The following is a 17,123-nucleotide window of genomic DNA, read 5'->3' as shown; positions in this document are numbered from 1 at the left end:
CACTGACATTAGGAATTGAGTAATTGATCGGAACCCTGATTGATATTTTTAAAAACTTTATAAATATGTGTTTCTATTTCATAAAAGTAATAATAATCATAATAACTAGATAAAGAGTTGTTTTGTGCCATGTAGAAAATGCTTCAAATAGTTTATATACCTAATGTTATTTTGTTTTTGTACCTCTGTTCATTATATTTCTTCCATAATTCTATGAAATTTTACAAAAATTATATAGGGTAAAAAGTGAAAATCCTTTGCTTCTACCCTTTTAATTTCATTGTCTCAAAGTAACTGCTATTAACAATTGTACGCCTACTTAGGTAGAATTTGGCATATTCAGTCACATAGAGAGGTTTATCCCCCTGTCTATCTCTCTATCTCTATCTCTATCTCTATCTATCTGTATATCTATATCCACATATTTTGTTATATAAGGTTGGATGTGCTATACATATTGGTCTGCCACTGTCTTTTTCTCAGATACACATGACATCATGAGCATCATTCAGTTAGTTCACATGGCTCACTCTATCTTTTTAATGGCAGTGTAGCATTCCAAACTGTAACTTAGTTTATATACAGCATTTTATTATTAACTATAGCATATACATAGCATTCTGAACAATAGTTAGACATTCTTTATTGATAGGAAATTTGGCTTCTTTTTTTTGGTCAGTAACATACAATACAATGATGCACATCTCTGTACATATATTTTTATGAAATTGTTTTATTTCTTTTGGCAAATTTCTAAAATGGCTAATTGCCAATTCAAAAGGTATTTTAACTCTCATCAATATCAAATAGAACAAAATTTCCTACACATTTTGATTCTAGAGGCTCCTCCTATAACTACACTTTTCCAGAGTAAATTCCAAATCTAAAATTTTGAATTGAATCTGTTCATTACAAAGCATCCCAAATGAGTTGTAGAGTCAAAGCAAACATTCCACTAGACAATGCTATACACTTTAGAATGATGAAATGCTTAAAATAGAATATTTAAGTAGAACTTGTAAATGAGATATAATTACAGCTTTCATAATGCAACCATGTTATAGTGACATGTCCAAGAGCAAATTCTTTCCAGCATTCTTAGTATTGATATAAATGTCCAAGTGGTGAGCATATGTTTCTGGAATGTTTAATGTTTCTGTCGGCAGTTAGGCAGGGTTTGTCTTATTTTAGGGGAACTATGTCATAGGTCAGTTAATATTTTCTTATGTCACTATTGCATTCACTCCAACAGATTTGATAGGATATATGGAAATTTCTGAATAACTAATCTGAGCATTCTAATTTAAACAAGTTCATGAAGAATTAACATTTTAATACAATTTATATAAGGAAGGAAGAGTTTGTCAGAAGCACAGAATGCTCTGTTGGCATATAGTTTGAGCACATTGATCTTTGCTGTAAAGTCTTTGACTTCACTTAAACTAACTTATGACATGTTACTGATCTATTTTGTTTGCAAAACCACAGTTTATGGAAACCAGATTTCTTCACCACAAAGAGAGTTGGAGATTTTTTCCCCCTCATTGTAGATAGCTCCAGTTGAAAAGAACTAAGAACATTAGTTTTGTGTTAGAATAGCAATTGTGGATTAATATATCAAGAGAGTGGCAAGGATCTTACACAACAGTGTCCAACCTGCAAGGGTTTTTCAGTGCTAATGATCACATTAGATTTACAGAAGAAATTGTATTTGTATTTACATCGGGATTATAGAGCACTACATTGCTGGAAGAGTTCTGGGGAAATCCTAAGGATGAGAAACTTTGGTCAAGAGTTCACTGGCTAACCCATGCTTCATTTAGCTCCACTCCAATCCTTGCTCTGTCACTTGGAAACTACTTAGGGGAGAACGGCATCTACAGGATTAGTCAAAGTGGCCTTAACATAAAAAAATAATAATAATAATTTCAGTTATTGGTACTTTTTGGTCAAGAGTTAAAGAAAAGCTGATCTATTGATAGTGAATGTACTAGGGTATCATTTAAAACAGTATCATATTTGGAGGAGGGGCTACTATTGCATATACACACACATACATACATATGTCATTTTTAATATGTGCTTTATGTCACATTTGTCATGATAAAATATGTCTTTTAAAGGGCAAAATAAACAAGCCCTAATAAATAATATTAAATTAAAAATGCCATGACTTTCTAAGAATTAGAGATCACTCTTCAGATGGGTCTTGAATGATGGGTTATCTGGTGGCTATTTAATTCCAACTGAAGAAAGTGAAATCAATTCTGTCTTCAACACAATCCCAAAATAGAATGCTCATAAATCATTATAAACATTATGAGGGAAATGAGTAGGTTATATTAATTTTCACATATTTTGATGGTTTCCCTAAGAAGATACTCTTTGAGTTATACAGCTACATGACAGGGCAAAAGAAACATCTCCATCTCCCTTTAATGCTAACAAAATAATAAGTGATGGGAACAAAGATGTTTACAAAAGTCCAAAAGCTAGATAATCTGTACATATGTCTTACCTTTCTTTTGCGAAGTCTGACTTGATTATCTGTGGGTTCCTGGGTGGCCAGAGTCTCCTTTAAGTGTAAACACTGCATGCCATCTCCTGAGTTGACCTTTGGAAGACTTTTGTTTTGATGTTTTGAGAAACCACTCTTCTCCAGGCCATTTTCAGCTGACATTCCACTCGGGCAGGAAGGAGGCTGCAGGAGGCAGCTTCCAGAATCTGCTTTTAATAATGGCAGTTCTCTGTCTGTACAAGGAATAGAGAAGAACTCATTTTGTATAACACTGCAGGTGTTTCTTTCATGCTCATCTTTAGGGAAGTCAGGTTTCCTTCGTTGTTGAGCAATTACAGCAGAATTCAGCAATTGCTTCTCAGACACAGTATCTTTCACATTCGATGACTCACATGCATTTATTTGGGATGCATCTTTTATTTCATTTAAGCTTATATCATTACAAAGCTCTAAGCTTTTACTTATAATTTCAATAACTTTTCTCTCCCCCCTTTTCTCTACCAGCACTAAATCGGTTCCATCAGCCATTCCCCAGGAATTGTAAGAGTCTTGGTTACTTTTTGTGATAGGCAGCATCGTTACTAAGGAGCCTGCTCCTTTGACGCTATGTTGGTCTGATGTTTTATGGCCTTGGGAAGTTAAAATCTGTCTATCATCTGTAATATATAGATCGGAATCGATATCCTCATCAGAAACATGCACTAGTGTTTCCGTGCTGGCCTCCAGAGAAAGAAACCGATCTTCACTTTCATGGCTGTCATTTTCATCCACCTCCTTTGAAATGTGACCCATTGGCCTCCCAGGAAAATCTCTCATCTCTGATCCATGACAGCAGTCTGGTAGTGAAACACATTTCTCTTTGCGGTCTGCATTTAGAGTTGCATCTTTTTCCATCCTTGCCTGCAAGCTGTCAGCTAATAGTCCATGATGACATGCTGTGTTATGATCATCAGAATTAAAAGGCTGTCCCATCCATTGGGTCACATGTTCTTCCCAGCTTCTCTTTCTGATAGCTACAGACATGTCATCGTAGTTTAACAACAGATAGAGAGATACATTCCATATGAGACTAAAGGAGATGGAACTTGATGAAAGATTACTTCAAATTCACTGATTGAAGAAGAGAGCGAGTTTTGTCATTTTGCCACCTATTAAAAAATTAAAAAAAACAAAACTGTTCAGGATCTGATGCTAAAGCGAAAATATATCTTGGAAAAGAGAACATTTAATCTGTGCTAAAAAGACTAAGTGAAAGAGATTATAAAATTTATGTTTAATAGCTTTAATAGTGTTACTTCTTTAAACAGTAGCCTGAATATTTGTGATAAAAAAATCATTGACAATACCTTCAAATGTAGCTGGACTGATGGATCTATTAGTGCATAAAGATATAACTATTAAATATGTAAAACTCCATTAAGAAAATATTTGGCGTGAAATACTTAAAATTCACTGGAAGAAACTTGCTGCTCTAACTTACATGATTTCCTGGTTTGCTTTTGTGAATACAAGTCTTTACAGAAATCTATATGCTGTTTGGTTTGAATTATAACAAAGGTCACCAAGGAACTGTTCATGCAAAATTTGAGATATAGAGACAACATTTGTAACGTATTAGTGTGTGAAAAAGCTAATACAGATCCCAAACTATCAGAATGTATTTACTCCAGGGAGTGAACAAAAAACATGGAATAATCCAGTTTAGCTCATATTAACACATAAATCATGGATAAGAAACCATAACACATACCATTTACATTGCTTCAGGATAAATACAGTTACTTTACATACTATTACTGCTACTACTAGCTAGCAAGCTAGTATTCTTGAAGCTTAGAGAAATTAAACAACTCGCCCAAGGTTACACATCTAGGAAGAAAGTCTAGGCCTAAGATTCAAAACTAGGCCTTCGTTCTACGACTAGGCTTGGGTAGCTAACACACTTCATTGTCTTCATGGAAAGAGCTCCTACCTCCACCCCTTCCCTCCACATATCTCTTGTATGTATAAAATCCAACTCCTCAGGCAGGAATTCAGGGGAACCAAAACGAAGATGTGAGCATGATAAGGCAATTGGGACAATTTTTCAGAAATTTCAGTCTCATTCTCTTTGGCTTCTATGGCATTTAGTTTGTATACTTCTGTTAGAATTTGGCCATAAAAAATCTGAGTAAACAAGCAAACCAGGCATAAGATAAGGTCAGAATATAAACACATTCCTGGTATCCATCGCTACTGCCTTGAATGATTCAAATCCTTAGTTAAAGGAAACAAATTATACCATTGTAAACTCAACCTTATAAAAAGGACTAACCCAAATGTTGTCTCATAATGAAACCCAATTCCCGGATTGTAAAAGAAAAATCACATTTAAAGAGCAGACATTTCTATGTGTTACTCCACAGAACTGTCAGCACATAACATGGATTGGCTTATTGATTTCAACCATAAACAAGATTAACTGCTGTGCTGGTTTGGGGTCACTTCAGTGTATTGAAAAGGACTCTGACTCCTCACCCCAAATTTCAAGCTATTCTGACTAAGCTTTAAGCACATGCCAGAAAAGTAAATATTCCCATCCTGTAGAGACCAGTGAAGTTAAGGAATGTACTAGAATTTGGTACCTAAGCCTGACCAAATACCTTTCTGGATACTATTTGGTTCCCTCAAAGGTCTGTGGCCATCTTTGAAAATGGTCAGCGTTCACATTTTCCATGTTGGCATTTATTCTGCACTCAAAAGAAAATATAAATTCCCTGAAGTTAATGCATAAGTCATTATAGTGTGGGAGGCTATGGAAAGTGGAAAAAACACATAGATGCATGTCAGAAAATTTCTGCTTTCATGGGCAAATTTGGGTTGTAATAGGGAGGTTCTGTTTTAGATGCTTTCGTTTTTTTTACATTTAGTGTAGAAAGAGCAGGCTAACTTAAGAAATCCTAACTGGTATTACTGTGTCATTCCTAAGCCATATTTACATTTAAGTTGAGACTGAATTCTAGATTCATTTCTTCTACCAAGGAGAAATAATGTTTTATTAACCCCTTGGGAAACAGGTTACATTAAAATTTTGTGTTTAGGAACTTACATAATATTAATTAATTTATTTCATTCAACCTTGGCAAGTAGGTAAGCGTTTTTATAGCGTCAAAGGTAGACAGTACAAGTTCTAAGACAATCTTGCTACAAAGAGAGATTATAAATTAGGTATATCCAACAGAGTATTAACTCCTTCTGTCCTAATTTCTTATCTAGGTTCTTTGGATATTTCCAAATCAGCCCTGTGAATGTAGGGTGTCCTTACTTTTAAGACATAAAATTTCCTAATTATCGTTACGACCATCATTACTACATTTTGAGAGCTTGTTCCATATCCTGTGGTCTGATAGATTTTTAAAAAATGTCTTTCTTACACTTCCTGATGTGTAATTCTGACTTGTAAGATTTATAGTTAATATCTGCCTCCATGTTCGAAAGGTTGAACAAAATGCTAAAAAGGAACACTGGATTATTTTCAATTGCAGCTGAGCATATTAGTCTCATTTTCTAATCATGTCAATTGTCCAGAATCTGTCTTGTAAGATTGAGTAGTCTTTGTAAAAGTCCTGACTCTCCCTATGAGCCACCTCACCAAGCTGCCTCATTTAAAATTATATTCTTAACTACTGTGTATTTATTTTGTAAATTTCTATTACTTTTTTTTTTTTTTTTGGTAATCCCTTTTATGCAGTTTCATTCAGAATGAGCTCAACTGCTGAGGATTTGGATGAAGGGTCTGGAAAAGTGTAGGTCATTCCAGGGTGTTGATTTTATGAAGTGAATTTCCATGGGGAGTTTTCACTTCTTAAATGCATGTGTTCAAACACCACAGTATTAATATTACAAGAGACTGTATGTACCTATAATTATGTAACATTTCTGGAAAACATTTTTGAAATGTCCAAATTTACTTTTTGTGATATTAGTGTATAAGGTATTTAGACACAAAAACGATTTAAAATTTATTGTTTGGGTTAATTTTGTAGCCCTTAACACTCTATAAAATAAGTACTTTACGTCATACAGTATATATATATATCTTTAATTAATTATAGCTGACCATTATTGTACTAAAAAATGACAACAAATGGAGACATTCTATTGAGAATCACTGACATATATCTGATATCAAATGATCCTGCTTTCCTGTGAACTTGCTTCTGAGATAAACGCATACCTTATAGGTATTTTGCTCTGGAAATTGTCCTCAAGGAAGAAGAGCATGATGATAATCCCTATTGTTGATTTTATAGCCTGGGAGAATATGGCACAAATACAGGACTTGTGGCTGAAATCAAGTAGGCAGTACCTGTAGAACTGACAGCAACACTGACTGATCACACTCATTTATTCAACAAATGTTTATTTAGTTCCCAATGGGCCACAGACACTCTGCTAAACATTAGGAATATAAACCTAAATAAGATATTCTACTTTTTCCTAAAAAGGCTGACAATTTCATGGGAGAAACTCATGTAAACAAGGATAATAAGTTCTCACATGGCCACAAATACCAAGGAAAGTTTAAGACAAAAGAGGGGGTCATCAATTCTCCCTCCCTTATTTATCCCTTCTTCCTTTTCCTCCCTCCCTCCCTTCCTCTTTTCCTCCCTCCCCCCCTTCCATCCTTTCTATCTTAATGGTGAGTAGTGTAGGAATAGTGTAAATGTTAGGTAGAGCTCTCAGAGGAAGAAATCCATGAATGAGACCCTCTGTGGGAATTTTCCTGCCTCTGACACATCCAGGTCAAATGGGAGTTTAGTTAGATTTTCTGCTCTATGGAGGAAGTTTTCCTTTCTTTCTGTCTTCACCTTTTACTACACCAGAATAATCTCTTTGGGAAAGATAGCAGAGGCATCAATAAACTCCAGAGAATTACTTACAACTTGAAAATTCATTGGTCACCTTGGCAGGGAACCACATTTCTCTGAAGCATTTCAGAGAAAATTGATGGGAGAAATTTTTCAAAGAAAAAAAATATCCGTTAATTTCCCAGAACTAACAATCCCAAGTCTTCAGATTGAAGAGAATCCATGGAGAATTCAATAATACAAAAAATAAAAATAGATGATACCAAGAAATATTGTGAAATTTCGTAAATTTAGAGGTAAGCAAATGATCATAAATGTTATCAGAAAGAGAAGAAAAATAGGTTAAATGGTTGGGAATGGGGATGTAATTACATTTTTCAGTTGCAGCACTAGAAATAAAACAGGCAAATATGGCTTTCAAAATTCTGATGGGAAATTACCTCTACCTTGAAATTACATAAGAAGCCTTAAATCTTTTTTTCCTCTCCTCAAGAAACTACTGGAGCAATAGTTCCACCCAAATGACAGAATGAAAAAAGAAAAAAGAAAAAGAAAAGGAAAGACGGAAAAGATATGGAAATAAGAAGCCAGGAATTCAACACAATGAACAAGGAATGGAATGTCCAGGTTCAAATTTATATAGCAGGTCTAGTGGATAGTCATTTCACATAAATCCTAAAGTTCTCTACATGAAATGCCTCTAAGAAAAAAAACATGGAAATAATAGATTATATGATGTATGTGACCACACTGAGAGGAATTTCATAGTAAAATCAGACAATAAATATGCCTGCAGTTCCTCTACAATATATCCCATGGGACCAAACCAATCCCCTCTATCCCTTCCTTACCCAGAACACCACCACCTCACAATTACACACATACGTGTCTCACACTTTCAGAAAATAAAGGTGGCAGTTTGGGTACTTATTTTTGGCCACCAATGTCAGTGCAGTTTTCCATGAGATTCCAAGGTGATTTCTTTTATGGCTTCCTTTCTTCTCCCAATCCTTCTGGGAACTCCTGAAATTCAGGACAGGTATTCTTGGTAACCCATTTAGCTATAATCTTTCTAAAATATTATCTGAATAGAAGTATAAGGTATAGAAATAATACATAAAGAGCATTAAATGAGAAAATAAATACATATGAGTAAATAAATACATATGCGTAAATAAATGCATTAAATGAGTAAATAAATACATATGAAAAGAGGAATTCTCTATTATGTTGTTTCCCAACTTTTCCTGGACACCTCACTCACAGTACTTGAAAAGGCAGCAACTTTTGATTCGTCCCTTCAAATGTGGATACCTTGTTTTGTCTTTTCAGAACACAGATGATCTCTCTCTCTTTCTCTTTCTCTCTCCCCCCACCTCTCTCTGTTTCTCTCCTATATCTATATGATTGAACTCTGGGTAATTTTTAAACACTTTCACACAAATCCTACATATTTAATAGAAGGGCAAATAAAGACATAATAGTACTGCCAATTTCTCTTTGTTTTTCTACTTTTTCCTTAGAGTTACTTCTGGGTTCCCTTAGGCTCTTTCTTCTTAATTACCCGTCCTGTGTTAAGGTTTTAGGTCGTGTTGCCTTCCTACTACTATTTTAAAATATGTAGGTGTATAATATCTATCACATAGCATGTTTTTAGTCACTCTGGAAAGGAAATAATCTCCTTTTAATTAAAAGTAGGTTATATTCTTTAAATTGCACCCTTGCAAGAATAAAGAGTGAAGTTAAACCAAGAAAAGAATATTTTTACACTGACCCACTTTGTAACTATATGATAAGGGTCCAGTTAATAAGATAGAGAGATTGGGGACATCCTATAGTGATTTGAAATCTTAATGTAAAGGTATTATTTCTATGGTGCCCTATATTTACCTCTAGTTTCCTGTTATTTAATGTAACCTTAGCAGTTTCTAATTTTCTTGCAGGGAGGAGCCCAGATACTGGCAGTGTTTGACTTACCACCACTTTATAGCTCAGTTCAGCAAGATTTCCAGATTCTCTTAATATTTTCTTAAGTAACCCACAAGTAATTTGAGGAAATCTTGGAACGTTTCATGATATTGCCTGATATCACTAAGATCTTCCTGGGGATAATTGGTTTCCAAGAGATCCAGAATTAACACAGTTATGGAGGAAAATATTGCATCATGGATGTAATAATTTCTAGATATCTGTGTGTTCTTTGGATTTCCATGTTTCTAAAGTAAACAATCTTCTCAATAATTGTGTTCCATCCTATGTAGAACCCTTTGAGCATTTAGAACTACATTGTGTGTTAGATATTTCTGCAAATAAATTCACTAATGAATAATTAATCATTTGGTCTTTTGCCTTGATTTCTCTTATCTAAGAATTCCTCATAACCCAAGAAAAGTATTGCCTTTTCTCTGAACTTGTTTTGCTTAGAATTTTTCATGCAACAGGAAACAGCTTAGAGGTAAATTTGTTATCAAGAGTTTGTTGTCTTCTTTTTTTTTTTGTATGGCAAAGACAGTATGATTGAACTGTGGTTTTGCTTTATTATAAAAATATATTTCTCTTCAACAAGGGACATGGATTATAATGCTTTATTGTCAGCATGGTGAGGTATGGCTTTGCTTTAAGTGGCCACTTCCTATTTTTAGCTTTAGTATCATTTCTAAGAACACTCTAACGGTAGACACAGTAATCACTAAATATTAAAGATATGGCTATAACAACACAGGTGTTCAGATAGCTAGGTGACAACAGGATACTGAGACTCAGTCATCCAATAAGTACAACTTGCACCACAATCAGGAACATGAAATCATTGGAAACTTAGCTATTTCTGTTAGGTTGATATCCTATCAGGGATTGCTATCTATATTATCAACTTTCGCCTTCTGTATTTAGTATCTATAATTCTCAGATTACTTTGTCATCTACTTATATACATTTGAGCTTGTTTTTATTACCAAGTGAATATGAGTGTGTATATATATATATATATATATATATATATACACACACACACACACACACACACACACATATATATATATATATATATATATATATACACACACACACACACATATATATATATATGCATTAGAATATTTTGGTGATCATAATAATAGTAATAGTAAAAATAGCTTCCATTTATTAAGCATTTGATGCCAAAATATAACCAAAGAAGTGAACGTTGTATTTCTATATCCACACCAAAGTCGGTCTGGAGTTGGATTTCTTCATAAACCTGTTTGATTTAAGTTGTGCACATAAGGGGCTCATCATTCATGGGGGAAGAAGCCACGATACTCAACTATTTTTTTCAAATCTGGAGGTTTCTACTTTTTCCTTATCCTCTTTAAATTCTCATGTATTAAATTCTTAACATTTCCCTATTTTGATAATAAAATTCTCTGATCCAGATCTAGGTCATCGGTCATTTGGAAATTTGCTGTACTGTAATGATTTCCATAGAGAGATTCTCATTGTAAGATAATACTGATACCAATTCACTTATTCCCCAAGAAGAAAAAAATAGGATCAAAAAGAGATAAACTTTAAAGATCCCAATTTAGACTTATTTTAAGCCTCGAAGATCCAATCCTCTATAAGTAAGTTTAAATCATGCCTAGAATGTCTTCCTTTTTATTATAATGCCCTTAAAAAAATAACATGCTGCACTCTCTTTTACTAGGCCCTCTAGGAATCACACAGTCAGTTATATAGGCTATTGCTTTACTGCATTTATTCCTCATTCCAATAATGTGGAGTGTGGTGACTCTGGAGGTGTTGAATAGTGTAACTTTTAAGTGGTAATAACATCAGGAAATCCAATCTGTTTCATAAAAATGGGGGACAAAAGCATCATTACACACATTTTCTCTAAAGAAATGGCATATACTAGAAATGACATATATTAGTTTTATGAGAAAGGCTCTTGCCTTGGAAAGTGCTGTGTTTCAGCATGCGTAGCAACATATATTGTCATGTATGAAGTATGATACAGATGAAACAGCCAACTCTCCCATTTTATACTGCCCTTGTCAGACATTTATTTATATAGTGTAACAAATTCTGTATTCTACTACTAAAAGACCTTGTAGAAGGCTCACAATAGACATAATCCAGTTAAGGACTGAAAATAAGCTGTAGAAGGGAAGATGAAAGGAAGCAGGTTTATTTGGCCTAGAAATGTACACTTATGTTTTCATATGTCCATTTAGGCTTTTTATATTTTCTCTGGCGAAAAACTCATAGGACTGGAAATGGGCTGTACAACAGAAATTTAAGTAAAAGATAGAAAGTCTGTGTACATTAAACCAGTTCCAATGAGGGGTAGTAAAATCTCTGAACATCATTGGTTGTGTAGGTTCATTATGATATCATTTGAATACAAGGATATGAACCGGACAAACTCTTTGGTAGCTCTATGTTTTTCAGAAACATTAATTTTAAATTAATATGCTTACTAGCATATGGATTGATTTTCTTGGCATACTTGCAAAATGTAACAAAATAGTTACAAATAAGTTACTCCTTTAAAGTGTTTGTTGAAAGCATATTAAATCTTTTGAAGAAAACTTTTGCATTTGAGAAAATTTTATTACTTAGTAAATATGATTCTTTTTTTAAAACCATGAATTCCCCCCTCCCCACTGTAACACTGGTGGACATTTTAAGCCATGTTTTTTTAAAGTTGTACTCCAATTTTCTGTGTCAAGTAGCCTTTTACTGGACATGTGCATATTTTATTCTGTATAATCATTATTTGAGAGCATAACGACGTAGTATAAAGACATATGAATTATAAAACAGGGTACTATGGTCCCACTGTCATCTCTCCTATTAGCTAGTAGTGTGACCTTGGACAGGTTACTTTTGAATGTCATTGCTTAGCTCCCTGTGGCAACCTCCGGACAGTGTTAGATTAGTGGTACCTTACTTTATTTTCCTTCCTTGAAATTCTATTCAGGGATTTTATTAAATCATAATTTAGATAAGTCAATATTTTATTTTTTAACATACTTAAAAATAGGTTCTCTTTGTCATATTTAAGTCTTAATCTGACTTAAATTGTTAGTGAATAGTGAATATTTATAAATATATTATTCCAGCATAGAATTTTAAAATAATTAGCTAATACAGAAAATGGTTACCTTGTACTAAGTAAAATTTTACAATTGAAACACTTGGTTTCTTATGATTCAACTGTCAAATAGCTGTCATCTTTCATTTAGTATATTTTATGTTCATCTAATAGATTTGGAAATATACATGAATATTCCCTTCACATACCATTGCATATTATTTCTATAAAATAATGATTTTCATTCTAAATATTCACAAATGTAAATATAACAGTATGCTATGCATTAAAAGTCAATGTTATTTCAGTCATTACTAATATCTTCCTACATATATTGCACATTTAAACATTTAAAATACCTTAAAGAGACTGTAGCCCAGTGGAAATGTAATTTTATGATTATATGAATTATAAACACATGATCAATTTTTCATATAATTGTAGTGATTTCTGGCTGCCTTAAACAGTAATAATGAATGTTGTTGTCATTGAGATTTACTCCAATTATTCAAAAAAATTCACATAAAATATGATCTGAACAGTGAATTAGGGAAAGTTAATGTAAATTAGATCCAATTCTGATATTTAAATTTTTGAAATCAGATTAGGATAGATGAAATTTCATGTATTTACTTTTTTTTAATGAAACATTTAATTTGTACATTAGCAGCTTGAGCTATAGTTAAAAATGGTTTAGGGAATTATTGAGAAATCCAATTTTCATATTTTAAATGAGACACAAAATATTCTTTGAGATTTAATATTAAGCAAAATCACTCTAGTGCTATCTACTCTCCCTGATGGCAAAATAAGGGGAGATAAAAAGAATTCATTTACACCTTACACTTACGTGTAAGAAAATGTGTTTGTTTTATATTATGCCATGTAATAGGAAACTTGGTGTTATAGCTCTATTCATAAATAAGGTAAGCACAAAAAGGAATTAAAATAACATCTTAGTTTATGGAGGAAAAGAGTAAGTCTCTATGGAGTCTATTTTAGAATTGACACTTTGCTAAAAAAAAATTTGACTCACAGTTTTCTACTTATTAAACATTTTCCACTTCTGATTTCATGGCTTTCCTCTAAAACCTAGGAAATCACCACTCGGTGCAAGATGCTAACGTTTATCCCAATCTTTTTACCTCTTCAAAGATTGCCTCAAAGAATAAAGATAGATATTCACAGTGTCTTACCTAGACAACGAGGAGCTGAAACGCCAAGGCATGACATTTTTCAACACTCAGGTTAGGAAAGAAGTCCGTCCCCATTAGTTTCTCCAAAATATAAGTTCACATTTCGTGGTTGAGATCATGGCTCTATTCTAAGCAGTTTTACGCAGTGTGTTATTCTAACAAAAACACCCTCCGCAGCTGGAGGGAGCCTTAGCTAAAGCAGGAGTCTGTCAAGGCGTTCCTAGTGACTTCTGTCTACTAAATTCAGACTGATGTTTTGCGAAAGGGGCCTCCACAACCAGGCCCAGATTGCCTGGGAAGCATTTCCTGCCTCTGAGGAGTGTGCATGTGAGAAAGACTGCACGAAGCGGAGGGGAGGGGGAGAGCAGAGCCAGCCTGGGCGTTGTAGGAGTTCTGATTTTACACAGAACTGAAGTGAGTTTGTCAAAGCTCTTGAGGTGATTAGCTGGAGAGTCATAAAGTCCTAGAGCTTTTTTCTATCCCACACAGCTTATGAGAGAAAAAGAAAGAAAGAAAGAAAGAAAGAAAACATAGTTCTCTCCCTCATCTACAACTTTTCCAGTCTGCTAAATGTCTAGGCACAACTTATCAAAATACCTTTGCAGCTCTTTTAAGAGAGAAAGACAAATTTAGTTTTAATGCCATAATTCGTCTAAATTTGAAATCCTTTTTTACATTACTTACAATTTAAAACTCTATAGCCTTACATACTATACCTGAGATCTGTAAATAAAATTCCAAGAATCTAGTAAATAGAATGCTTTCTTCATGATCTCTCTGATCCCATGAATCCTTCACAGAATTAAAATAGCTTGTGTCCTGACATATGCTGTATTACCTCTAGTCAGAATCCTCCAGTTATACAAATCCAGTGCTGGAAAAGCAGAAGACAGACTCCATCTTGATCCTATTACAGTCTTGCTGACATTAACCACTTGCAACTGCTTCCATCTAGCATGACAGAGTCCCTGAATAACATCTCTAAAGCAGCTCACAGTATCTGCATCCTTCGTCCGACACAAATTTTGTGAACTATCATCTGTTTATCTTTTCTGCTTTCTTGTGCCTCCACTGAATGACTTCCTCCTAGCTGCTCCAGGCTGGGAACTTGGACTACCATTTGGTTTTGATTAAAACCAGACAGCCAGTTCGGGAGAATTTAGGGAATAAGCTAATGGAAACTGTAAGTATGGCTTTAATTAGTGCATCAATTAATAATAGATGTTAGCTCGTCTTATAGCAAGACGACACAAATATAAACGCAGAGGAAGCGCAAGTTGTTTTAGGAAAGTTATACCAATTCTTATTCTTTTATGACCCAGAATTCTCCTTAGGGAAAGTGGAAGGAAAGAAGAGGGATGTGGCCTTGGAACATCCAGGTTATGGAGAGGCCAGTGGAATGGCCTCTTTGTTTATGCCAGAGAAACAGGAAACAGCATCTCTGAGTTTAATTTTCTTACTCAGTTGGAATTGCTCAGTAATGTCTAACTTCTATTTTTTATAATCAATGGATTCTCTTGCTATTTATTACTTGCACATTTTTTTTTCAGTGATTAGTGATCAGATCAATCTGATTATTGGGATTATGTGTGGTTTGCAATATTCTAGAGATTTCCAATAATGGGAGAAACAAGAATAATTTCAATTTCAAAATGATAAATGAGTGACATAAAAGGTAAAAGAAATATTAAACCTATTAGCCCTGCAATCCATATTGTATATCTTTGAAATTGTAAGTAGTTTTCATCATTCATGTTTATTCTCAGTTGGCTCTACTATTTGTAAAGGTTCACAGATACCTGGATATCATAATGGATATCATTTTAGTACTCCCTAAGAAGACTAGATAGGTGATAACTCGAAGAAGTATGATGTTATAGCTACTATTTTACTTCTTATTGGAAAAATAAAATCTCTCAAAATTATTGTAAAGCATGGACTATTAAGAAATGTTAAATGGCAAGATAACTTATATTGTGCATCATTTGATGATGAGAAGCATTCAAATAAAAGCATGTGGACAGAAACAATTTTTTTAAAGTTTAGATCAAAACTTTACCAATTAAAAAATGAGCATTTAAATTCATTTAATTTAACCTTCAACAATATGGCATTAAGGAAGCCCATATTTTCATAAACTATTTGAAGAGTATATTCATGTTCAAAAAGTTACACTGAAACTATGCCCATTTAATCTTCCTAATGATTTTTGTTTGTATTCTTAATTTTATTTTACAGATAAAGTATTAGAGATTTGTGGAAGTAGTTTTCTCACAATCAAATGATAGAAAGTGGACAAGTACATAATGGAACCCAGGTTTTCTACCTCTGTGCTATTCCCCTCGCTAAAAGAGTTCAACTGTTTCTCTTGGCTCCCACTTAATTGTTGTGTGAAATTGGGAAGACCTCTTAAACTCTCTTTTACATTCCTCAAAACCATAATGAGAAACCACCTCACACCTGTTAGAATGGCTATTGTCAACAAGACAAGTAATAACAAGTTTTGGAGAGGTTGTGGGGAAAAAGGAACCCTCATACATTGCTGGTGGGGATATAAATCAGTATAGCCACAGTATGGAGGTTCCTCAAAAAAATTAAGAATAGAATTATCATATGATCCAGCAATCCCTCTTCTGGATATCTACCACAAAAATTTGAAAACATTTATCTGTAAAGATGTATGTATCCTAACATTCATTGCAGCATTATTCATGGTGGCCAAGAATGGAAACAACAAAAGTGTCCTTTGATAAATGATTGGAAAAAGGAGCTGTGGTACATATATACAATGGAATATTACTCAGCCATAGAAAAGATAAAATACTCCATATGCAACAACATGGATGGATCTTGAGATTATCATGCTAAGTAAAATAAGTCAGAAAAAAAAGTCGAGAACCATATGATTTCACTCACATGTGGGATATAAAATAAAAGCAACAAACGAACATGACAAGCAAACAAAAATTCATAGACACACAGATGCGTAATAGACTTATTGGGGTAATTACTTTGTGAGGAATATAAATGTGTAATCACTATGCTGTTTTGTACACCTGAAACTAATAATAATAATAATGATAATTAATAATAATAATAATAATAATAATAAAAACCAGACACAGACAACAGTGTAAAGGTTACAAAAGGGAAAGTGGGGAGAAGGGAGGTAGAAAAAGGTAAAGGGGGTCAAATATATGGTGACGGAAGGAGATTTGACTTTGTGTGGTGAACACACAATGCAATATACAAATGACGCATTATAGAATTGTACATTTGAAACCTGTATAATTTTTTAAAAAATTTTATTGGGGAATATTGGGGAACAATGTGTTTCTCTAGGGCCCATCAGCTCCAAGTCGTTGTCTTTCAATCTAGCTGTGCAGGGCGCAGCTCAGCTCCAAGTCCAGTCGCTGTTTTCAATCTTTAGTTGCAGGGGGCACAGCCCACCATCCCAAGCGGGAATTGAACTGGCAACCTTG

The 17,123-nt window shown here is 33.9% G+C and overlaps 1 protein-coding gene across 2 annotated transcripts in view; it reads right to left on the bottom strand.

The window, feature by feature from the left end:
• DLC1 (DLC1 Rho GTPase activating protein) overlaps window positions 1-14,634 on the bottom strand; it is a 378,978-nt gene extending 364,344 nt beyond the window's left edge. Inside the window, exons 1-2 of one of the 2 annotated variants that reach the window (XM_088793389.1) lie at window positions 14,480-14,634; window positions 2,519-3,666 (exon numbers count right to left, since the gene is read on the bottom strand). In XM_088793389.1, the coding sequence (XP_088649515.1) occupies window positions 2,519-3,541 (1,023 nt within the window). In that variant the 5' untranslated portion in view covers window positions 3,542-3,666; window positions 14,480-14,634. Of the gene's footprint in view, window positions 1-2,518; window positions 3,667-13,641; window positions 13,964-14,479 lie in introns of those variants that run through there. The other variant, XM_074329716.2, reaches the window with a different exon arrangement.
• Window positions 14,635-17,123: the final 2,489 nt, after the last annotated feature.

Source organism: Rhinolophus sinicus, chromosome 16 (assembly GCF_057876585.1).
Source record: "Rhinolophus sinicus isolate RSI-liver-muscle chromosome 16, RSI-T2T, whole genome shotgun sequence".
NCBI lineage: Eukaryota > Metazoa > Chordata > Mammalia > Chiroptera > Rhinolophidae > Rhinolophus > Rhinolophus sinicus.
This window is presented reverse-complemented; position numbering and strand designations above follow the sequence as displayed.